Source organism: Argiope bruennichi, chromosome 5 (assembly GCF_947563725.1).
Source record: "Argiope bruennichi chromosome 5, qqArgBrue1.1, whole genome shotgun sequence".
Classification (NCBI taxonomy): Eukaryota; Metazoa; Arthropoda; class Arachnida; order Araneae; family Araneidae; genus Argiope; species Argiope bruennichi.
In genome coordinates, this window is record NC_079155.1 from 70,904,342 (window position 1) to 70,930,212 (window position 25,871).

The window sequence follows — 25,871 nt, forward strand, 5'->3', positions numbered from 1 at the left end:
TACCATCTTGTAATATCCCTGTATTTAAGATAGAACTGTGATCGATGTGTTTGAGTTTAATTTCTTTTGTCGAGAAATTTTGATTAGAAAACAAATATAAGCATAGTGTGAACTTATATCGATAACAATTTATCATTTCAAATTTATAGCTAATTAAATTCAATGCTATCTTAAAGAATACGCAATGTGCAAAATGCTGTGGTTTGAATCTGAATAATATATCTTAAATAAATATAAAGCAGCATTTGTTAATTTTCGACATTGGGATAAAATGTTGTATATATACAATGAGATAGATACCTCTTTTTAGGAATTATACTCTATAAGATTCATTAATAACTTAGAGGTAGTTTGTATTCAAACACTCTTGGGTCAATGTTTCAACATCAATATTTGTGAAATCACAATAAAATAATGTAAATATTTTCAAATTACAAATTTGGTGTTTAGAAGGTTCAGCTGAGGGTATTTAAGAAGTTATCTGCAATATGTCATTGCTCATCACTTCAAAGTAAGGAAAGAAGAATTTAATTCTTTATAACAGTACAATTTGGAACTGTCCTCACTTGGAATTGTCCTCACATATCCTCATCCTGAATGCGACATTCAATATCTGCTATGTGCCCTAGATTTCGCGAAGATGAATTGCACAACAGACGTTATGTTGAGATTAGAAAGTCAATGTGTCCTTTAGTCAATATGAAATTGTCATCGTGAGAATTTACTAAGTAGTAGTTAATACAACATGAAGATAATGACAACCTGTAGCTTGTAATCATTCATCAAATTTATGTGAATGAAATTCTTGTGGAGGTTGAATATCACTAAGTAAGATAGTTCCTTTTGGCTGAATACGCAAATATTACAATATCTTTACTTGGAATGGTTATTATTTAAATCTTTAGAGATATCATCACTGATTGCATTTGTGAAAGCCGAATATGGTATGTTTTATATGCACAAGAAGAGAACTGTAGAGATCAATAGATTCATACCAAAATAATTTTTTTTATAAGCAGATAATTTTATACATCAAAGGGGGAGTATGATTTGCAGTATTCTAAGCCATCAATCATGTTTTGGATGATACTAAGAGACTTGTAGCTGAAATGTAATGTTTTTATCCCAGCTTCATGAAAACAGTGACTTTCGCTCATAAATTTTAAAATATATTGAATAGAGTAATGCAGAATGCGCATCACTTGGAGTGATTTCAAAATAATTTCTAACAACTTCCTTGTATAAGTTGTCGCTTACTTTTCCCCGATAATTTCTTAAATGTAATTACGTAGCAATTACTTTTAGCATTGCCATAAACATTCTTATATAATATACATTTTATTTCACTTTTGTTAATATCAAGATACAATTTGTTAAATTATTACTTTTTTAATGAATCTTTATTCTTTAAAAACTAATAGTTATTCATATCTAAATATTCCTAAATGTTTTTTTGAAATAATTTTTGAAAATAAATATTTAACTGCATTTTATCTAACATTGTGAGAAAAAAAAATCCCGAGGACACTACTCCCCAAAAAATTTCGAAACCTTTTTCTTACTAAAGAAATTTGTTTTTTTTTTTTATGATTATTCTAAATTTCAGAAATCATCATGGATATGCTCAACATTTTTGTTCATTTTTGAAGTATTTAATGTATATAAATATACATTGGCTTAGGTGATAAATCATGAATCAAATTTAAATAAATCGATATCACTAGGAAAATATTTTTTCTATTTTTTTTCAATTCCATAATTATAAAAATAGTTTTAGAAAGGAAATTAATGCATCTGCAAATTATCGCTGGAAATAATCAAATTAATATAACCAGTGATTAACCAGTACCATAAAATGTTACTTAGAATTATTTAAATAATTCCAGTTTAAATTGTTTGTTTCATTTTACATGAATGCTACTTATTTTATAAAAGCATATACATGAGAATGAATGTTAACACAATCGTTCATATATGAGACTAATTAGGAAATAAAGAATGAGGAAGAAAATTCCTTATAGGCGACTCTGTTAATATATTTAAGTAGCAATTAAAAGGTTAAAAACCATAAAGAACAATAAAATCACATCTAACGATAAAACAAAAGAATTTATAGAAACTTATTTAACTTTCCCTCTTGTAAGGCCACATTACGATTTCCTTAAAGACTGTTTACTTAGAAATAAAAGAAAAAAAAAATATTTTTAACAAGTGGGGAATGGTTGCTAAAAGAAATACTGACGATCGTACTCTATTTACTATTCTAAATAACCCGGAATAAACAGCATGAAGCTATAACTCAGATCAACTTCGACCTTCAAAGTCAAGAACTCAGTTAATTTAGACAAAATCCCGGAGAACATTTAGCAACTAAAGTAGGCTCTCTGACTGTAACCGTACAAATGAATGGGCTCCCACATTCTCATTACTATCTATTTAACCACGTTGCCTAAGGTTTAAAGCCAGAAGTGATTAAATTTTCGTCTTTGATAGATAGTGACAGAAAGAGTAGTTAATTAAGTGATGCCTAAAGTTTTCCGGAAATTTTCAATGCACATGGAAAGTTTTTAGCATCTTCAAAGAATGTTACTTTATTACTTTTTTTCTTTTCAACAAATGTTGCTCTTTCAAGTTTTAAAACTAATAAGGTGTTTTTGTGATCTTATGTACATATTTTGATGTCTATTAATATTTCATGATATGAAAGAATAATTTTCCATTTACTGATATTACTTTAAATAACACCATCTTAAAAGTTTTTTCTGCAAATTTAAAATTTCTTTATTATATTTTATATCTATAATTCAAGTTTAAAAAAAAGGATTTTAATTATTTCTTTTTTATATGCATTCTGAAATCAGATATTTTACAGAAACCTCACTGGTGCTCTGACACATATATATTTTTTTTAAATTATAATTCTTGATATATAATTTTTCTAAAACATGAATTGAAATATAAATAACTGAATTTATTTCACGCTTAACAAATAGAAAGGTCACAATTAAATATCATATTATTAGGCGTAATAATTTTTGAAAAAAAAATTATCTGGCTTGATCTCACACATATTGCTTCTTCATTATATTTTAATTTTCATCTTAATTTCATTGCTGCTTCTTTTTAATTTAATTTTGTTCTGACATTCATTGCTGCTTCTTTTTAATTTCATATTGATGTCATTTGAATATTATTCCTCACTATTAATGATGAATAGTAATTCTTTTGATTTAATATTAATGGAAATCCTTTCATATCTAATAAAAAATACAAGATAGTGAGCATATTTGTTTATATTATATTTAATATTAATGGAAATTCTTTCATATCTAATAAAAAAATACAAGATAGTGAGCATATTTGTTTATATTTTATGTTCTGAAGCTCTGCAGATAACAACGTTTGACTTAGAGTTGCTGAATGTGGTCCAAACATAATTTGGTAAAATAAAATGAAAATCGGAGAGATTTTTTTTTTTAAAAATCAACTTGGATTTTAATTATTTAATCAATTCAAGAATTTTTTTTATTCCAATCGATGTATAAATTTATTTTTTATACATCCCATCGCTGCATTTTTCTGCTATCTCGTTTACATGCATATGAATTACAGATAAATAATCAATTCTTCGACGCATTTGGTTCAAAATTTCTTTTGAACTGCAAATTTGATGCTAATTCTGAGTAATCAATTTTATTTAATTAGCTTTTTTCCTTTATCTAGCTGTCGTGTCTACTAGTACTCAGGGAGTGCAAATGGATCTTCCTCGAAATTTGACAGAAATCTAATAATTTGGTATTCCAGACAGCCCAGACCGTATAAAAATTTAATTCTTTAAATTGAGAGAGTTTTTGAGTTATCATATGTGCAAACAAACATAAATCAACAGACATCATCAAACAGACATAGGAAGGTCTGAAACATTGAGATTCAACACAATTTCATACTTGCTTGCTTTTCCTTGACGATTACATTACTTCCTCTAGTATATCTCGTAAATTAGGAAGTAAAAAGAAATTTAATTGAAAAATTCATAATTAATTTGATGGAGATGGGAAAATAATATAAAAAATAGTCACACACAGATGTATATGAGTTATTCTAAAAAGCATTGTTATCGAACGAATTTCGAAAGTTCGTCATTCGTAAATAATAATAAAAAATGTGGCTGATTCTTAGTTTTATGTTAAAGTACAAGCGAATCATAAAGCATCAGGTTGGGCAAGGAAAACAAACCATATCCTATTCTAAGATAAAAGTGAAATAATATAGTAATATAAATGTATTTATAAATGTATTTAACTTTAAAAATTAATTCAAAACCAATGAACATATATTAAATTTCTTGAAATCTTGAAATTGTGTTTTAATTATATAATTATATTACTGAAAACATTTGAAATTATATTTTTAGATATGTAACAAGAACTTGAATTTGTTTACAAAGAATATTTATTTCTATATAAAAAAAAGTAAAAAGTTTGTAGAAAATTTGATTTCTTAAAAAAATAAAACATCCTCTTAACACGCTATTATTTGCGACAGAAATGCATAGTTCACGAACCACTTCATTGGGTCATTACCAGAGTCTTCCTCTAACATCGAGTAGGTCACTTGATTCGCTAATAAGACGCTTGACTACTGCAGAAAATGTCGGTTAATCACTAAGCTTCTCGAAGATTAATTGATCATATGCTTATCTGAACACTTGGGTTGTCTAATGCCTTGCGTTGTCTACCAACTAAGTTTAAACTGATTATAATTTTTTGCTAATATATAAAGCTTACTTATACATTTTTCATACTCTCTATAATTTGAAAAATGTAAAACTTCTATATTATAGAGAAAAAAGTTGATTTTCAAAATTCTGAATTAGAAGTTTTAAATGTACCACGGTATCTTTTTATATAAATTTATTTAGAAAAATTTCTGTCTGGCAGACATTTCTTAAAAATATTTTTACACGATAATTATACTTTCTTGTATTTAAAAACGTTTCAATAATTCTTTACCCCCAAGAAATATTTTTGCTAGTCTTCATAGCATTTAAAATCAAATTGGATCTATGCAAGAACTTTACCGAAACACGTACGAAAGAATAATATATGTTTCTTTTTAATTTTTTGTTGAGGATATTCTTTTTTGTAAATTTCGAGTTTAGTGTACTAAAACTACAAATTTCGATCAAATATTTTAGAGAAAATTTTTGAAAGATCAAATGTTCTGATGTTATATATGTATCTAGAAACAAAGGAATTGATATTTTTCCGAATAATTAAAATTTTTGATATGCGAATTCTGTAAAAATCTATTTAAATATTTAATAAAGTATTATAATATTGTATACCGGGGTAGAAATGTTTGTTGATGATTATTATTTCGAATATAAATTTTTTGTAAAATATCTTTCTAAAAATTAAAAGTTTTTTTAACCTGAAAATGAATTATTTGAATAGGCGTATGCAAAAAGTTAACCTAATAAAAATTTAAAGGTTAATAAAAGAACTTTTAAATGATAATTAAATTACCAATTGTTATAATTTATGAAAAAGAATTTTAAATGCTTCCTACATGTGAAATCTAGATGTTAAAATAAAAATAACTTATTTTCGTGTAATTTAACGAATAGAAATATTTCTGTAATGATATATCTTTATTGATATTTCTATACTGATATATCTTTATCATATATTGATAAACGATTGAACTTATTCTTTAATATCATGCCGATTAATAATTTCTAAACAACCCTTTATCGCTTTATTTAAAAAATTGCTTTACACACACACACACACACACACACACACAAACACACACACACACACACACACACACACACACACACACACACACACACACACACACACACACGTATTAGAACCGAACAGGTAATAGATTTTAAAGTATAAAAAATCAGAGCTAAAATTATCTTGAAATACAAATGTGGTAAAGAATATTCAAACCTCTTTTGGAGTTAAATTTTAGAAAATGCTTTTTCCAAAATTAGCCATTTTAGTTTCTTTTTAACTGAGAATCAAACTCAGCATCCAAAATTATTTCACTTCTCTTTATGACTATCTTCATTTAACTCCAAATAAAAAAAAGAAAAAAAATGATAAAGTGGACATGTAATAAATTATGTTGAGTTCTTATGGTAAAAGCCAAAGAAAATATTTTCTTCTTTGGCTTTGGAATCTTTTCAAAACTTTCTATTAACAATAGAAAAATTAGCATTTTCCAAAATAGCATCAAGAAACCATAAAGTAAATGCTTATTTATATTCAATATTCAAAAATATAATTTCAAAATATTTTTTGGTGTCAAACTTATTTACCATCCTTCTATACTTAATTGTATTTCGTAGATTTTACTTAGTTTGAGTAAATTTCAGCATTAAGTATTAAGTATTGAATATTTTTAAATTTATAAATTTTTTTCTTTATTTTAGAGAAATAAAAAACTTTTCATTTCTCTAATTTTAATGCACACCCTTATTTTTTAACTTCGTTTTAAACTGAATAAAACATTCATACAAGTCGAAAATCTTTTCCTTATCAGAACTGCATTCTTATTTTAAGTTAAAGATTCGCCGTTACTCAGGAGATTAACTATTCAAAGCTCTGTCGAGTTTTAAAAATGCAGTAAGGAGAGGATCAATCGATTTCAATAAATACACTCTCCAGCATTGTCGTACCATCAAAAAGTCATTCTATTCTTAACATTATCAATTGGCAAGACCATTTGAATGGAGGACAGTCCTTGATGACTTTTTGATGCATGATAATGATGATGATGACACAACGTTCTTCTGTCTGCTTTATCTGAACCTTGGATCTAGTGATAAATAAATTGATTACAAACTGCGATTGAGTAAAGTATTTGAAAAAATACTTTAAGTCTAGTTTAAGCTTAAATAGTTTAACAATTTGTGTAAATATTGTATAAATAGTAAAGTATTTTTATTTTTGTTTACAATGTTCAATCATTTGAAGAAATTTTTTCTATGTTTTTTTTTATTATTACTATTATGTATGAGTCGGTATTTAAAATGTGAGTCAGTTGACTAAAGATTTCTTAAGCTAAAAATGACTTATAAAAATGTATTATCTTATTATCATAATAAAACAGTTAATAATAACATAACAGTATATAATTTTTAAAAATAAATATAAGGACAGAAAATTCTTTAACTTAAATTGTATTGATTTCGTTTAAGAAAATTATGCTTACAAAAACGTTTAATCTTGAAATTAACTATTTTCTTAATTAATTAATCAACTATATATAATATGAAATATTTACGCAAAAATTATAAAGTGCAAACTTTTATACACTCTCTTGATTCCTTTTAATCATATTTTTAAAATATTCTTTACATGCTAACGTTTTAAATAAAATTATTTTATATACATTTTACGTTTACATTTACTAACTATGAACGTAAGACAGACGAACTACAGAAAAAAGTTGGATTCTATAGCTGAACAGCATTTCTTTAACAAACATAAGAGGGGGCATCCTATAATTTCTTTAGTTATTGAGAACTTTTATTACTCTTTTCTCACATTTTTTTATATATAAGATAAAGATTGGTTTCATAGGAACACCATTGTTTCCCTGCTATCATCACAATTCAAACATCATTTATAATCCACAGTAATTAATAATTATGAAACGAATGGATATAATTTATCGGTTGAAAGATTCTTTTTATTTTTATGTGAACGATATTTGTTATTATATACCAAAATATCAGTACCTTCAATCACTTATTATTTCATTATATATCCCAATAAACCATTAAATAGCCCAATAAATTTTTCGCTTTATATTGTATATACATATTCTGAAATAATCTGATAAATGATTCTCAGAATTTATAATAGATTTTAATGTGCCATAAGTACAAAATCATTTTATTTGGAATTACAATGCACTGCCTGTCATTAAACGTTCATTACAAAATATGTATTTACCTAGTTTTTAATTTTCTCCAACACCAATAGAAAATAAATAAATATAGTACTTACTTATATCTTCTCTTCTTCTTTTAATAATATAATCTTTTCTAAATTCAAAGCGTTAAGAAACCTACAATTAATTATTTGGTAAGAACATTTTTGCATTTTACAACTCCAACTTAACACTCCATATGCATCCGAACTACCATTTTCGATCCAATCATCTACTAGTATTTAATTCAGCACACGAGTTGGAGCATTCATTTTAAGCAGATACAAAACGAAAAATAAATGCTTCGAGCCAAGAAGAAACGAATGATTTCCTTTTTAAAAAATATAAAATATTTTTTCGCCATCAGGAAGATTGCGTATCTTCTGTTACTTTCAAGATGCGTCAAAAAATATTCTGATCGATCATCTCAAACAGAAGAATAATTCTCCTTTCTGGCATTTGTTTTTCCATGTAATATCTGCTTTTTGTGTTTCGTATTCACGAATACCGATTGACCGCAGCTGTTTCAATCTCCGAGACCATTAGAGGACTTTTTTTTGTTCCTGATCTTCTACTACAATTTTATAATGGTACCGTCTTTCAGTTTAACGCATTTATGATACTTAATATGATATAATGCATCGAAATGAACAATTGTCCGATTTTTAGGTTTTATAATTTCTAATAATTTCGATTCGTTTCTCTTAATTTTTCCGATTTTTATAATAATTGCCTGATCATTTTTATTTCTAAAATTGCTTCTCACCATCTTTTGTAATTGGGTTTTAAAATGATTTTGTTATATTATTATTTTTATTATTATATTATCTTAATAATTATATAAAATGCTCCAGCATAAGTATTTTAGTAATTGATAAAAACTCTATATTTCAAACGTGTTTAGATGTTAAGTAGTTTTAAAGTAGATTCCGTAAAATAATATATATATATATTTTATATTTATTTTATTTACTATTATATTTCATTTTTGTACTGTACTGTAATCATTTATTATATTAAAAGTTGAAGCACCAATGAATGCTTTGTACAGTGAGTAAAGTCTTGGCCAAATGCGTAGAGGATACTTGCGTGAAGAATGCGTGAAGGATCTGAAGGATCCGAGTGTGAAAGATGGGTATGATAGAGGTTGAAAATACTACTTCGCACTTTAAATTGGTGATAGAAATTCAAACTATATTAACTACCTCCGAATCATAACGATCAATTAATAAATTACTGCAATTTCTTAAAAGTTTCGAATCTCAAGCTGATGTTTAACTCGAATCTTTGACTGGCTCTTAACTTTTCCATGTAACAACTGAATTGAAAATTATCACCTTTTACATTTGGTAATTTGCTTTTTTATTCTTTTTGATTCAGCCCTAAGGAAATTAGAAGTAAAAATGGTAGAGTTGGTGAAGTTTTCATTTCCTTATATCTGTAGACAATAGGAATTACTTAACGTGCTGAATACAGTTCATATTCACATGATATAGGAATATATAGTAGAAATTTAAAAAATATATATTTGTTGATGTGTGGGAACACAGAATTATGGTTATAAAAATAATATTTGATTCCATCATGTATGATAACATTGGATATCAGATTATGTTTGACATAATGTTTGCTTCTCTCGAATTGGTGCGGTTTGGAAGATTCCAAATTAGAATACCAACCTAGGGGCCATCTATGAACAACTGAAACACTATCATTTACTGCAATTCGAGAATATTTTAACATTTTGTCAACATTATGTTTTAAATATTACGTACATTTTTTTTATTATATTCTTTAATAATATACGTATTTTTAATAACATATTCATTAATGTAATGCAAAAAATATGTCCTAAAATGGGTTTGAACTATGTTTCATAATTCACACTTTCCTTTTGGGATGTCAAACGGTGCACCTGCTTTGACAAAGAAAATATTTATATATCTAATATATGTTTTGAATTGTTAACCGAATTTCAAAACAGAATATCTCAATCCTTAAAAAGTAATATTTTTATGCGACTAAACGCTATTTTTTGAATGTGAGGTACTTTTTATTTTATGAAAAATATTAAACAGGTAGATTAACAAATTATTGATTGTAGATAACTACAATCAATAATTTGAAGACTAATTGTTAAATATATGTATAATGAATTATCAGATTAATAAATGTTTTCTAACATAACTGTTAATCTGCATGGCTACAAACTCAGAAGACCATCAGTGGTTTTCTTTCAAACGTCTAAAATATTTTATATGAAAACAATGTAAAGTAAATGTAAGTAATAGAATTTTGATGTGTAAAATCGATATAATATAAAAATAAACTCTATGAATACATTTAAATCAATAAAAGTTCTTTAAACTACTGGACCACGTCAGTCTTTAAATTTAAATAATTTAAGGATTTCATTATAAAGAAATATACAAGTTCCTTAACATTCCTCCATTCCTTCCAGAATATTGATTCTGTATTTCCACAAATGGATGATTATTCATTCTATCATGAGCACGTAAATTAGGTTTTTAATTAAATATGCTCCAAGTGTTGTAATTACCATTCAAAGTAAATTCAATTATTAGTAACTAGCCATTACTGAAAGCGCCTCAGCACTTAAACCCTCGCCGTTCACTAGTATTCCAATTTGATTTTAGACTGCGAATATTCCATGAATGATTTATCTCAATCATTTCACGATTTACATTTGCATAAATAGCTACTTCTTGAAGGTAATATTTTCCATCACATTTTTCCTCTTTTCATAAATATATTGAACAATTTTAATCACTTAGAGAGCTAACATAAAACTTCATTTGCAGTGATGAAGGAGTAGTTTCGAATTCAAAAAAGAAAGCGTTTGCAAATTTATGTGATTGAGAAACTAATAATAGCTCTCTTATTGAGTATATATTATACATACCGTTATTTTTATGATTTTCTACTATCATAAATCCATGCTAACAAGTTTAGATGCTAGGTAATATTCTCCCTTAATATTTACTTTATAGTTTAAAAAAAATATTTTACTTATTTCAATAAAAAGAAACATTGAATTAAAAGTTATTTTGAAAATTATTATAAAAAATGTCTAAATTATAAAATGTAATTATTTTATTCTATGACATTTATTAAAGTTCAGATTTTTAGCTGAAATTTTGACGAGAAAAAATATTGTAAAAGAAAAAGATAATGAATTATTTTTATTGAGCATTATTTGATATTTGAAACCTTCATATGTGAGTCACAGTTTCTATATTAGGACTTTTTAATGTAATAACATCCAATAGAGCATCTTTTTATATATGCTTCTATTAATTGATTAAAAGTTTGTGGATATTGATAAAAAATTCACTTTTGGAAAAATTACTATTCTCCTATAATTTTAAATTAGTTATTTCTATTTAAATTCTATTTATTATTCTATTTATTAATTATATTTATTAATTCTATTTAATTTCTATTAATTAAACATTTATATATCTTAGATAATCTACAATATTTTCAGTGTGCTATTGTATTCGACCGATACCGACACGATGAAAATATATTTGTATGTGAAATTGTCAGTGCATGAATATTTCACCATATATTTCACAACTGTTACTTTCTACATAGAATTTTGCAAACAAAAATAGTAGTGTCAAATGAAAAGTATTATTTTTAAGTTTTCATATCCACTAAATGTTTTAGCAGCTTTTTTTTTAATAAATAAATATTGCCACCCCAACAATAAGAAAATTTGAAGACAAGTAATTAATTGTGTTCTTATAATAATCTCTTGTTCAATGTATTACAAATTAAAACTCTTTTCCAGCATATAATACAAAAGCATATTTGTGAATGCAAATTTTATATATTTTTTCTATATATGAAAGATTGGTAAAATAATCATTGTGCAATAGTTGATACATCCTTTGTATGACTAGAAAAATAAGATATTCCGAATATTGGGATATAAAATATTTCAATTACGTTTAATGCACTTCTTAAAACTACAAAAAGTTATTATATCACCTTCACTAAAAAAAAACTTTTTTTTTTCCTATTTCAATGTGTAAAAATTATTTTAGAGCATTCAAATTTTAAGTAATTAGTAAGGTTGGAACTGATAATCAAAAATAATTAAATCTTAATCCTTTTTAAAATTAAGTAAATTTAAAATTTATGATTGTTAATGAAATAAAGTTTAATCATATGTAAGTCAATTTCTTCTAAATGTTTGGAATATTTAAAGCATCACATAAAATACAAAAAAAAATCGTAAGTAATTATAATGATTTTATAATACTTATACGCACATACCTATATGTAAAGAGATACATATATAGAAAGTTAGAGAAAAATTCTCCTTTTATATATCTTGAAACTTTAAACTAAGATTAGTTTTATGCATTATGCATGTAATAAATTTAAAAAAAAATTAAAGGTTTTTAACAATGTTTTATCTATTTAAGTACACATAAGAAATATGAGAAGTCTTAAAAACATTCAAACGTTGTTTCTTTTTAAAAAATCTAAAATATTTTTACTTGAACCTTACCTTTTACCGTTCATTTGAATTTTCATATTAAATAGTAGCAAATTCTACAAAATAAAACAAATTACTCATACCACCGTTTTAATACGCCAACACACATTTTTCACCCAAATTGAGATATTGTTCTCTAACGATAGAAAGCAATAATCATGTTATATATTACCCGATTAGTCTTCAAGATGAATTAAAACATGTTTACTTCGAAATTGTAACTCATCCATACAACGGGCTTCTGTACATTGAAATAATAAATCACTGTGCTTTCTGTAACCATGTGACTTGACACCAGAACGCCTGGAGGTATACAGAACGCAGAAAATCTTATTAACTAAGTAACAAGACTCCGTAAAGGTTGAAGCGAGTACTCTTAATCATAACCACGGAAAAGGGTATACTTAATTTAACCTAATGCATTAAACTCTGTCGAATTTAATTGAGATACTACATCTTCATTGCAAATATACAGTATTAGTTTCGCTTCGGGTACGTGCTTTCCGAAGCAATCTGTTATCTGGAATCTGTTTCCATGACTTTTCACGTCGCATTCTAATTCAGTAAAGAATTCATGACGCTACTCAATATTAACTTTTTATTCATTTCTTTTCATATTTTCAATTCCCGTCTTTCTAAATAAAATCGAAATTAAATCTAATCGATTAAATTAATAATTTTTAATTTGATAATTAAAAAAACATTTTTTGGTTTGGAAGTACTCATAAAGATGAATTTTTATTGAAAGTTTATAATAAGATTTCAAATTAAAATTATTTTCATAATTTTTATTAAATTGAATGAATAATTATGTATACAAGATGTGTTATTTATTCATAATAAAATAATTAACTTAATTTGTAAATTTAAAGTATAATTGAAGATTAATTCATGTTGTAAATACAACAAATATAGAACCTGTACATTTAAATATAAGATTGCATAATTTTAAAATGTTTCAATGTATTCTTTAATATTGTATTAATTCATGCAATGTGATGGATTAAAATAGGAAATTTCAATTTGTTTCCTTCTTAATAAGATTCTGTACTGATTTATGAAAAATAATAAAACACTAATGCATAGTGGACATAAACATTCATGATCCATTAATGTATAGGTGTCATAAAGTCATTGTACACTAAAAAGAAGAACTGATGCAACTATTTATTATAAATATTTAAGTACAAAAATTAGAAGTTCCTTTAATATTAATTTTTAAATATTTTCTGGTAACATTTAAATTAAATACGAATTGTAGTGAGAGAAATAGAGCAGAACAAGAACTGATAAAAGATAAATTTATTAAACAAACTAAATAGTTTTAAATATTCCAAAACAGCTTAGATATTCTGTTTTGAGATTTCCGGCAAATTAAAATGCAATGTGATATTTTATAAATAACAACTTCACATTCAAAAAAATATTTTATTCATATAGAATTTAATGAATTCGATTTGCGAGAAAGTATAGCAAATCTGATTACCTAAAATATAACAAGTTTAATAATAATAGTTGAAATAATAATAATAATATTGTAGGAACAATATGAAATAAATATCTCATAAGTTACTTCCCCTATTATAAATGGAACCTTCAATTTAATTTAATTTATTTTATTTCTAATGCCTTTTTGATAAAAATGTCTTCTCTATACATGTAAAAAAAATCTTTAAAAATTAAATTATTATTCAGTTCGAAGATAATGTTATTTATAAAACGTAACATTCAGACTTTCTTATTTTTCATTAATTTGCTTTTCTTATTGACTTTTAGTTCCGCCGACTGAGCCCGTCATATATGACGACGAAAGAAGAAAAGTCAAAGGAATCATTGGACCATATAATGAAGGAGAAAAACTAAAACTTCTTTGCGAATCAGATGGAGGTATGTTCTTATATCACAACTTTATTGTGCATGAAGCTGTAAGAATTTATATTTCAAATGACAAGCATCAGTGATTTGTTTTTTCTACATATGCTCTTTAGTAGTTACTATACGGTAATGCTTAATCCTTCGTTAGGTACCTCCATTTCATGGCTCATATTAGATATGACTAATAAATCGCAAGTTCAATCTTATATTTGGAAAGCAGTAATCTTCAACTTTTATCGTCAAATAGCTTAAATATATTTATTATCAATCATATTATTTTTATTATATCAATCTCCAAAAAAAAATCGATAAATAAACCAGAATAAGGAAATAAATTAATTTTTCTTGTTAAGATTGTTCTATTTATAAGATCATTAAAATTGTAGATTCATTAATGATTGTTTAAATAATAACAAATTAGGAACAATTCGCATTTGGGCTTATTTTATGAGGATAGATATTGAAGAATTGAAATTATAATCAACAAAATATAGCATTAAAATTGATTCGTCGCTTTCAGAAATGATTGCGCTATAGAAATCCATTTGAATTGCGCATTTCTGTATTCTAAACATAAATAAGCAATAAAAACATAGTTTTCAAACATTTACCCTTTGAGAAGTTATATAGGCGTTTTGACGGTGTATGTTTTCATGAGAACAAGGAAATTCAATTTCTTGTAATTATCTTTTCAAATATGAATTGATGGAAATAGTACAATTTTGTCGGTAACCATCAAAGATATAGCCAGCCCACGAAGGATCATCAGATAGTTTTTATTCATTTTTTATTGGAAGTAAATGTAATACGGCTATTTATTCCAGCATTCTGATGATTTTCATTTATATGCATACTATTTTATACCCGACGATCCATTTGTTGTTTTTACGATATTGTAAATTGCGCATATTTCTTCAACACAATCGATTCCTCTAACAGTAATTTTATAACATTATTTCTGTTATTTTTTTCCATTACAGTATACAAATATTAGTTTAATCGATATAAGGCATATACGTAGAATCTCTCGAAGTATCACATTCCTAGTAAATTGATCTTCATATAAAATATGATGACAGTACACAATTTGAAGATTTCAATAAAAAGTATAAGGAAAAGTAAAGCGTTGCGATTTTAGGTAAAGCATATATCAGTTTGCAATTATAATTGCACCCGTTTCGGGGGGGGGGTATCCAGGAAATTGCATTCCATTTCTTAAGTGTCTATAAAAATAGCATATAATTGCCATAAAAATCAGTAATTGATTTTAAAAGTGAATAAAAAAATATAAAAGTGAATAAAAAAATGTAAAATAATATATTATCTAACTGATATCTTTCTCCTAACACAAGCTGAATTAATATTCGGTTTCAACGAGCAGGAAACTGCGTAATGGAAGAATATTCATATGCGTTATTGAACAATTATTCACACACACACACACACACACACACACACACACACACACACACACACACACACACACACACACACACACACACACACACACACACACACACACACACACACACACACACACACACATATATATATATTGCTTTAAATTAGTGAATTAAGTTCAGAGTTCGTAAAGAGATTTACTATTCTGATATGCACAAGACTACAGCAGCATATACGAATAGTATGATTCAAATAGTTGTTACTTAGGGAACTTACCAAAGACGAGTCCGCTGACGAAGTCAGAGTTTTATGCCAAGTTTGTGCAGTAGCTTCTGAGGCTAAATACCCCCGAGCACCCGAGGACAGATGTCTGGCTTCTCTAGCTCATATGACGATGACACTGACAACTCGCTTGTACAACTCCTTTTTACGGGGGGGGGGAGCTCTTTCACACACTTCTCAGATAGAACACAGGTTAATGAAGAACCATGTCCGAGACAGGACTTGAGCCGGGACGCCCAGATCACGGGGAAGACGTGCTACCCCTTGGCCAAAATGTCGGCTGATTCCAGTATTACATAGCATATGATAGGCATGATGTAAAACACTACAGATAAAGCGCAGTAACACTACAGATTTTTTTAATATTTCAAATAAGTGTTAAAAAGTGGTATTTTAAAGTAATGGTATGATATAGTATATTTTTTTTAATCTTTCAATCCAAAAAATTATTTCATCAAGAAAAAAAAATCAATAGCTATTCTTGATACAAAGGAAGAATACTGAAAACTGTTTTTTTTATTTCTTTTTAAATATATGCATAATAAACTAAATAATTCATGCAAAAATTAAGGTTGAACTCTTTTTTCATTTTCAAAGCGATAAGAAATTCGCTTCCATGTATCCTTTAGGCTTAAAATCACTTTTGGCCAAAGCTGAGATTCACTTCTTTGCCTCTGTTAAAATAGATTCAAAAACATATTTTTAAGAATTCTATGGAAGAAAGCAAACTTCTAACAAAAAAAAAAAAAAAAAAAAAAAAAACCTCCGAATGCAGGGAAAAATGAATATAATACAAAGAAGATATGACAGCCTTGGTTTAGGGATCTTATTAGGAGTGACAAAAGGTACTTCAGAATTCCACACATCTTATGCATAAAACAGAAGTTTTCTATTAGAGGATGCTACAACAGGTTTCTTCACGAGTAGCTGAGCTTTCATGTATGCATACACGTTCTGATTTATGAATACCAGAATAACATAGACCGCCGCTTTGTAGAAAGCTTTCTGCTAATGTCAATGTGAATGCATCGCTCTAGAATGTTCTGAAGAGAATCAATATTTTATCAAACGCGAAGAGTGCTATTAATATCTGAAAAGCTATAAGAACTGAGCTCATGCTCATACATATTTATAAATAGAAATATACAGCTACATATATAAGTATTAAAAATTATTACCTGCATGGATTATATCTCTGTTAATCTCAAAAGGATTATAATTTATTTAAAATTTGAAATTAATTTATAAAATGAGTACTGAAGCATTTTGAAGTGATATATAAACTATTTGTATATGTATATATATACGCACAACAAAAATGATTGCCAGTGTATAATCCAATCGATGAGCTTTGTATTATATCATTTATTTTATGTTTCCTTTAGTATGCGAGCAATTATTTTTGAGCAATGTTAGCAATTGTTTTTTCTTTGTATTTGTGTATTTTCCCTATTTTTCTCTTCATTTGTGCCTGCGTCTTGTATATTTGAAATTTCTTCCACTATCATCTGAGTACTAATTTATGTTTGAAACCTTATGGTATACGTGTTGGCACACTACATTTTGTGCATGGAAAATAAAAAATGCCTTATATCTGTAATACTGAACAATTAAAACATCATGATCGAAATCATAGATGATATAATTATATGAAAAATTTAAATTTTCCAATATAAGAAGAAAAAAGCAGTTGTTAATTTTTTATTACCTTTTTCCTCTTAAGTTTTTGGAAGAAAGTAAACTATTTTATAAACTAAATGGCAAAAGTTGAAGGAGATATTTGTTTTCCTTATAACATATCTGAAAATGGTGGCCAACTACCATAAAACAGGACGATTTAAAATATGTACAAACTTAATCGTTTGCTTCAGATATGCAAACATTCCAAGAAAACCAATTATAGGGGAGATAAGCAGGGCCATCAAAACATTCTAATTATATTCTTTCATTAAGGAGCATGAGTTGTTAATGCTAAATAAATAGGCTTAGCAGCCAGTTATTTTACAGAATGGGAAGGATATAATTAGTTTACTGAAATGAACATATCACATCAGTTATGAGGCAGCAATCAGAGGTTCAAATACTGGCCAATTCCGTGTGAAATTATATCCTATACAATCATTACAACAAATGTAACAGATGGCATTGTGTAGAATTAATCTATAGTATTAGCATCTGTAATAATAACATTTCCTTACCCCATTCATGTAGGGTATTGAAATGAGATCGTATAAGCATCTGTAAATATTAGAAGGGAATTTTAACGCTTTCAATTTCTATAAGTTATTAATTGCTTTCATGCTTCAAGGACATTTTTCAAACAATTTAATACTAAATTCGTTGAATATTTTGTAATTAATTTCCAAATTTGATCAGTTTAAGTGAATCCGTACATGCATGTGAATAAAATTAATGTCTGAAGAAATAAGTAAGTAAGTAAACAATTTTTTAATGAAATTTTAAAAAAAAATCAATTACCAATGAATTTTAAGTAAGAAGCCTACTTTGGAAATGAAAATAGCAGTTATGTTCGAAGAAATATATAAAAACATTTCTAAACACTAATTTTTGTATTTAACTCGTCTTTGTACAGATGAAAATCCTTTAAACTTGCCATTAATTACTTTAATGGCTGGATTTGAAATTATAAATTATATTTAAAACTATCAATTTTATTCGCAGTTTATTTAATTATTACGTGTGTAGAAATTAAAAATGGTAATTGAACAATTTTTTTCATATGATAATTTATCTCATCTTTAATATAGCCTCATAGCTCAGATACATTTTCTTTGAATTTCTGTATACATTTTTTTTATTTTTATGTCATTTTTAAATAAATTAAAGCTTGAATCAATGAATTTAAAACTAAAATTACTTACATGGAAAAATTCAATGCTATAAATACTTCTGCATGGGTGTGAAGAAAATAAAATATGATTGTAATCTACCGATTGAGCTATCTTACAGCATATAAGAAAACGACAAAATATTTGGTTTGTTTTATGCAAACTTTACTATTGAACGTGGCTTCAAAAATTAAATCATTAACAAAAATTTAATTATTACATGTAAGTGATAAATTTTATTTTTTGTAATAGTAGTTAAAGAATAATTTAATTAAGTAATTTAATAAGAATAATTAATTTAAGTAATTATTTAAATTGTTAATAGTTAGTTTAATTTATCATTAATAGTTATAAATTATAATAAGAATAGTTAGTAATTATTTTAACTATTATTTAACAAATACAGTTTGTTGGGAAATTCTACTTACAGAGACGACTACATTGTGTGCAATAAAAACACTAGGGAAAATCTACCAGTTGTGTATTTAATTAATAATAATGCATTCACTTATAAATATATGCATTTTGTACGCATGCATGAGCTTAAATTATTCTTTAATTAATAATTAAGCTATTAAAAAAGAAGTGTATGTGCTCATCAAAAGCATATTTTTATACTGTTCTTACTCAAGTGTTTTTAGCTTCAATATTGTTCGCAAATAGCGTATAACGTATACAAAATAGAAGCTACTTATTGATTCATGAAAATGAATTACATTAACAGATAATGGCATCTTAAGATGATGCACCAAAATAAATATTCACTGTCCGGGCAGTACATTTCTCTTCGGTTCTCTTTCTTGACTCTTTCCCTTTCAGTAACTGCGACAAAGACTAATGATAATGTCCGATTAATTCGTTCGCGTTAGTCTTAGCTTTATCTTCTTTTACTCTCTTATATCATCATCACTGGAACCCATAAACTCGCTGGTAGGGTTTATCAGGCCCAAAAGACTGTTTCAAGAAGTGCTCGAACGAGTAGTAAAGGCAAAGCATTAAAGCAAAATAGCTAACTGGAGACTGCTGGCTTGGCTCCTATCTATCAACTGCAATTCGATCAGCCGATCTGTTTTATTTCTTGCTGAATCCCGAAGGAGTCCGAAATGCTCTTTTTTCCAAGCTACGTCCCAAACTAATGCGATTCTAATACGGCGTTGATAAATCCTTGACAAGAAGCTATAGAATGCTTTACATAAACGAACTGAAACGTTGTAATTCAACATTTGAGCCGAAGATGCACGTCAGTGAAAGAGAAAAAACACTTTTCACAAAATATATTTTTTGAAAAATATTTTTTTTTATTATTATTATTACTTGATGTCAATCTTACATTTAGGAGAAAAATGATAAAACATATATTTTTGTACCATTCTAGATATGGCTATATATTTCAATTTTCGAAGAAATTAAACTAATCTGTTTTGTATGCATGTTTATATTATAATTTTAATGTCTTGATGTTCCCAAAAGGGGATTTCACTAAAGCTAAGTAACTAATTGAAAAAGAAATTTATGAGAAAGTATTAGTTTTGGAATGCAAAACTATATTTGAATTTTGTTAAGAATTTTATAAAATCATTAAGAACAATTTGTAAATTTTGTAAACTTCTTAAAATTTTCTAGAAAAGGAATTTGAAATAAATTTACCATCAGCGAAATTTTAAAAAGGAATTGGGTTTTCAATAAGAGGTTTTAGTAAATGTTTAGGAAACAATTTGGTAACATCGAGAAATTAGTTATGTTTACAAACGGTTTTGAAACTGAATTAGATTTTCTCCCTTTTCACATTTACGGCGCAGTTAATTTTAAGTCATAAGCAAGCGGCGAAGACGATACACAATATTATCATCTTATCCATTTGGAGTTCACATATTTCTAAAAATAAGAGTTCATATATACGAAACTCACTTAAAGGCTAATCTTTTATGAAATATGGTTTAGAACCTGAAATATTCTGATTCCATTGACAATACTTTGCCACTTGAAATTTTGTTATGAAAAAAATGGTGCATACTGCCTGTTTCATTGCATTATGAAAATGTAACGCATATTGTTTTGGGAAGTTTTCTCTTTAAACTTTCACTCTTAAAACGGATAAATTTATCTGTACAAAAAATTATTTTCATACATTCTGTCGTCATTTAAAAAACGTATAATCTGTTGTCCTTTTAACTCATACCATCTGTTGCCCTTAAAAAAATTAACCATTAAGATATTTTCAATGAATAATCTTTTTTTCTAAATTACCTTTTCTACATAATTGTATAAAGGAATACTGGTAGAATTTTCAAAGTATTATAATGATTGGATGCACAAATATTAAAGATCCTTTTTTGGAACGAAAAATCCAGTGTTTATAGTAAAAACTAATAAGGTTGTAACGTTTCTCTATAAAGCTAGAAACGTTGATTTAACAATTAACCTTACCTTAATTAACAATTAACAATTAACCTTACATATTATTCCAACGCTCAAATACTCACATAAATTCCTTCATTCTAAAGTTGCTTATCTTTGGAGAAAAAAAATTAAATCAGCCTTCAACTGACACATAGCCATAAAGAATATTATAAATAAATAAATAAAAAAACTACAATATTATCTTATGTGAATATCTTATTTTAGAAACACTATAACTGAAAAGAAATTCGTTTGTACTAGTTTCATATAATTGATTATTAAAAGCTACGTTTGTTACAGAGGCCCACAGAAATAAAGTGTTAATGCTTCAAACTCGCTTTTTGAAATATTCGTTTATTTTACAAACGGTTCAAACGACATCATTTATGGAATTCCTTTGATAAAAGTATGCAGCGAGTAGCAGTATTTGACAAATTCATCAGAAATAGAAATGTTAGAGATATCGCTTTTGATTATTCTGCGTTTTTCCAAAACGTATTTTGAATTCTCTAGCTACTATTTTGTTTTCACTGTTTTCAAAGCTTATAAAAGTTTGCTATTTCTACTGAATCGCAAGCAGAGGGAGAAATATACTTAATCCATAGTGTTGACTCTCATATGTGTACCTCTTCACCATTCGTGAACTACAAAAAGATGATGTTTTGACTTTAATATGCCGTTGTTCCTATTTAGACAAGAAAAATGTCAACTCTGATGAAAAGTCTGGAAGAATAAAAAGGTATTTAAGGTTACCAACAGCAAATATTCACTCTTTAGACTCGGTTTACCTGGAAAAGTAGAGGCCATGATATTTATTTAAGGTGGTATTTATTTGCATCAACATCCGTACATTCTTTTCCATCAAGACGACCATTTGACTATCTAAATTATGAAAAGCAGGTAAAATATGAGAAATTAATTTACAGGAATTATTTTAGTAAAAAATAGATGACCTGCAGAATTCATTCTCAGAAGTAGAATATAAATTGAGCAAATTATCGTACATAAAAATAATATATATATATATATATATATATATATATATATATATATATATATATATATATATATATAAGATGCAAGATAGAATATATATTGATTAGCAAATAATATTTTTAAGTTTTAATAAAAATGTGATTAAAATTTAATAAGTTTAATATGATTAAATTGCTTGAGAAAAACTGATTATGATCAATTATTTAATCCCTTTTTACATCAACAAATATTAATAACGTTACTTTTGAAACTGAAATTAAATTATTAACTGCCTTCTTAGATGGAATGACGGTATATGCATACAAAGCACTACCATTCGGTAAAAAAAGTTCTTATAATAAGAGTTCTAATTATAAGAGTTCTAATGAATAAGTACAAATAATAATCTTCTAAAAATTTCTAATAAATTCTTTTAGCCAGCACATTAAAACATATTTTGCCTTTAGATGCATTTATTCTTCAAATTTTTTTAATTATTTTAATTTTTCAAATAACATCTCAAATTCCCCTTTTTTAGTTTCTTTTTCTTAAGCTAGCGATAAAACTAAATAAAGAAATTGATGAAAATTTGATGAAAAGTAAATTGCGTTATTTTTATGATACTGATATATAGTTTGAACAAACAAATCCCAGGTAATACAAATTATTTTTATAAAGATTTTTGTTTACGTTTATTTCATTTCTGGTGAACTAATCTAAAGCGATGACAATATAATGTCTAGATTATATATTTGAGGAAACTTCAACTTCTTTCTAAAAGATGGAGTTGCTTTCAGCAGACATTGTGCTCTGTTATAAGGACATAATTTATCAAAAATATATAACGAAGAGGCTAGAATGATGCTAACATACAGTATTAAAATCTGGACAAATACATTTGGTATTTAGAGATTAGGCAATGTAACACCCAAGTATATTATAAGAGAGCATACTGAAAAACTTGAATGCATTTAAAGAATTATACAGCTTACTCGATTAGGATATTACCTCACCATAAATAATTTCAGTGTGGTAATTTTTATCAGCATCTATATTATAAAAAGTGCAAATAGATCATTTGAAGAACGTTTAGCCAATACGAAAGCAGAAACGAATTGTATTTGTATTGATATGCTTTATTTGGAATTTTCGAATTTAAATTTAAAAGTTTTCGTATGCTTCCTTTCAAAGAGTTGATACTCTTTTCTTTTCAATTCATCAAAGAAACATAACATTATTTTTATTTGAGAGCTTTACTTTCTTATTAAATTGACTTCTCAATAAAATTATAAAGAAAAACTGTCAAGTTAATGGCATTAAATCAATACATAAAACTTCAAAAGCGAGAAGTGTGTAAAATTATTTTCATTATGAAAAATAATATTCAAATATGATTTACAGAAACTAATTATTTCATTATCAAAAATTCCAAAGATAAAGCTATCATTTAAGAAATAAAATATATTTATAAATTTGATTTTGATTCTTTATATTATGATACTAATGTCTAATTTTATCCTCATTGAAATAATGATTGACTGATCTTCATGAGATTCTCAACAGTATAAAATGTAATTTGGAAGAAAATAAACAAAATAACATGTGACAGAAACAGCACTAATAACCTAATACTTATTCTTTTCATATATTAAAGAAAAAATTTTAATTCAAATGGGCATGCTGGTACGCATATAAAAAAGTTATATCTTTCAAAATATTTCATAATTTAAATGTAAAAAAAGCTTCTAATTGAAATCTCAATCTCAGCAAACAAATCATTATTATTCTACCTGATAAAGGGCATTAGAAAATGCAGAGTTCTTTATTCTTTTATGAATCTCCATTGCAATGTGTGAATTATTCAAATCTGTGATGTGTAGTGTCATAAGGAATGATACCGTGAAAGTGAATCTGTATTTTGTTTTGACAGGTAATTTATTGTCATTTCCTCAGGGGAATATTTCAGACGAGCTCATCATCATGGCTCAGCTATGTCTGGAAGGAAGGGCGGCAAAACTACCCTAAATAAATCTATTTTATTCTACATATTAAAGCAATATGATTATAAAAAGAATATCAAAAACTGCAGAAAATCACTGCTTCGATGTTCTGCTTTTAAGATAATGCATTTTGTTCATTTATGGAAGGAGGTCATTGTCTGATAAAAAAAGAAGACATTTAGTTAGAAAGTTATGTCATTGAAACTCTTAGAGGGCGCTATGATAAATAAAATGAGAATGAGAACACTGATGAAGATGCAGAACTGCAAGTGAAGATTATTCACAAAAAGATATAGAGAAGAAAAATATTTTTTTTACGTCTTATCTAATGGCATTTTGCTTAGGAAATTGATCTCAAGTTTTTTCTTGAAACTGCGAAGTAGAAGTTTATTAAATGCGATTAACATCTTTATGTGCAGTAAAGATATGAGACATTGTCTTCAAGAATTGGATTCAAAACAGAGTTTTTAACCATTTATTTTGTACTTTTTTCTTGTGTTATGTTCTGACGATAAATAATAATGACTGGAAAATCACTTTAAATGGAGTAAGTTTGTTTATCAAGGAAGGCTGTAACAAAGAATAAATGTTTTGGATACAGATAAAAAAGATATATGTGAAAAAGAAAAATATAAAAAAAAAATAGTTTTCTTCTATTTCACTTAACATAAAGATTTAACGTTACTGGTCTTTTTTAATGCTTGCGTTAGTTTGTTTCAAAAAGGAAAAATAAATGAATAAAAGCGAAAAAAATTTAAAAAATATATTTTTGATGTAATAACTTATTTCATGAGAAATAAAGATTTTGTATTTTTAATAGCTTATAAAGTCCAAGATAACCTTCAAGATATTTTTTTTTTAATTTCAATCAGTTTGAAATTTTACAACCATAACTAGTAAAAAGAAATAAAAGATAATATATAAAAGGTCATTGAAATATGTTTTTTTTCTTACTTTATGAATTACAAATATAATTACATAATTAAATATCTAATAATAATTCTAATTAAAAATATCCCAAATGTTTTAAAATTATTCGAAAGTAGTCTACTTATTTCTATTAGTTAACTAACCATTTACGAGCAAAGTTTGGCGTTAAATATCGTGTTTAAGAATGCTACATCATAATGATTACATATACAATGCAAAAATATTGATTTCAAGAAAAACATTCATTTTTTTTAAAATGAAAGTAAATATATACTTTCAAAACAAATTTTAATGTATATCAAATTGTTCATATACTTATAATAATTTCAGTTTCTGAAAATAATTAAAGTACCTTTGAGAAAATAAACTTTTAATACATAAATGCTCGTAAATTTAAATTTAGTCAGTTAAATGTTTTCTTTATACATTTTAAACTTTTGAATGAATTTAAAGAATATTTTACACATTTTTGCAGTATAACACGATTGTTAAATGAGTTAAAATATAATAAAATCTTTGAATATTATCTCATTCGGTTCTCTTCAAAACACAAGAAAAATACATCTTTATAAAATTAAAAATAAACGGTTAACGCACAACCATTTCAAATTTAAAAGTCATATTATCAAAAAGATTTTTAAAATAGTGAGCCATCCATAAAATTTTCCATTAGCA

At 26.3% G+C, this 25,871-nt stretch overlaps 1 protein-coding gene across 1 annotated transcript in view; it reads left to right on the forward strand.

Annotated features, from left to right (window-relative positions):
- The window catches only part of LOC129969050 (hemicentin-1-like), a 456,303-nt gene that overhangs the window by 215,633 nt on the left and 214,799 nt on the right, over positions 1-25,871 (forward strand). The window contains exon 3 of the mRNA XM_056083458.1: positions 14,261-14,371. Within this exon, the coding sequence (XP_055939433.1) occupies positions 14,261-14,371 (111 nt within the window). The remainder of the gene's footprint in view (positions 1-14,260; positions 14,372-25,871) is intronic.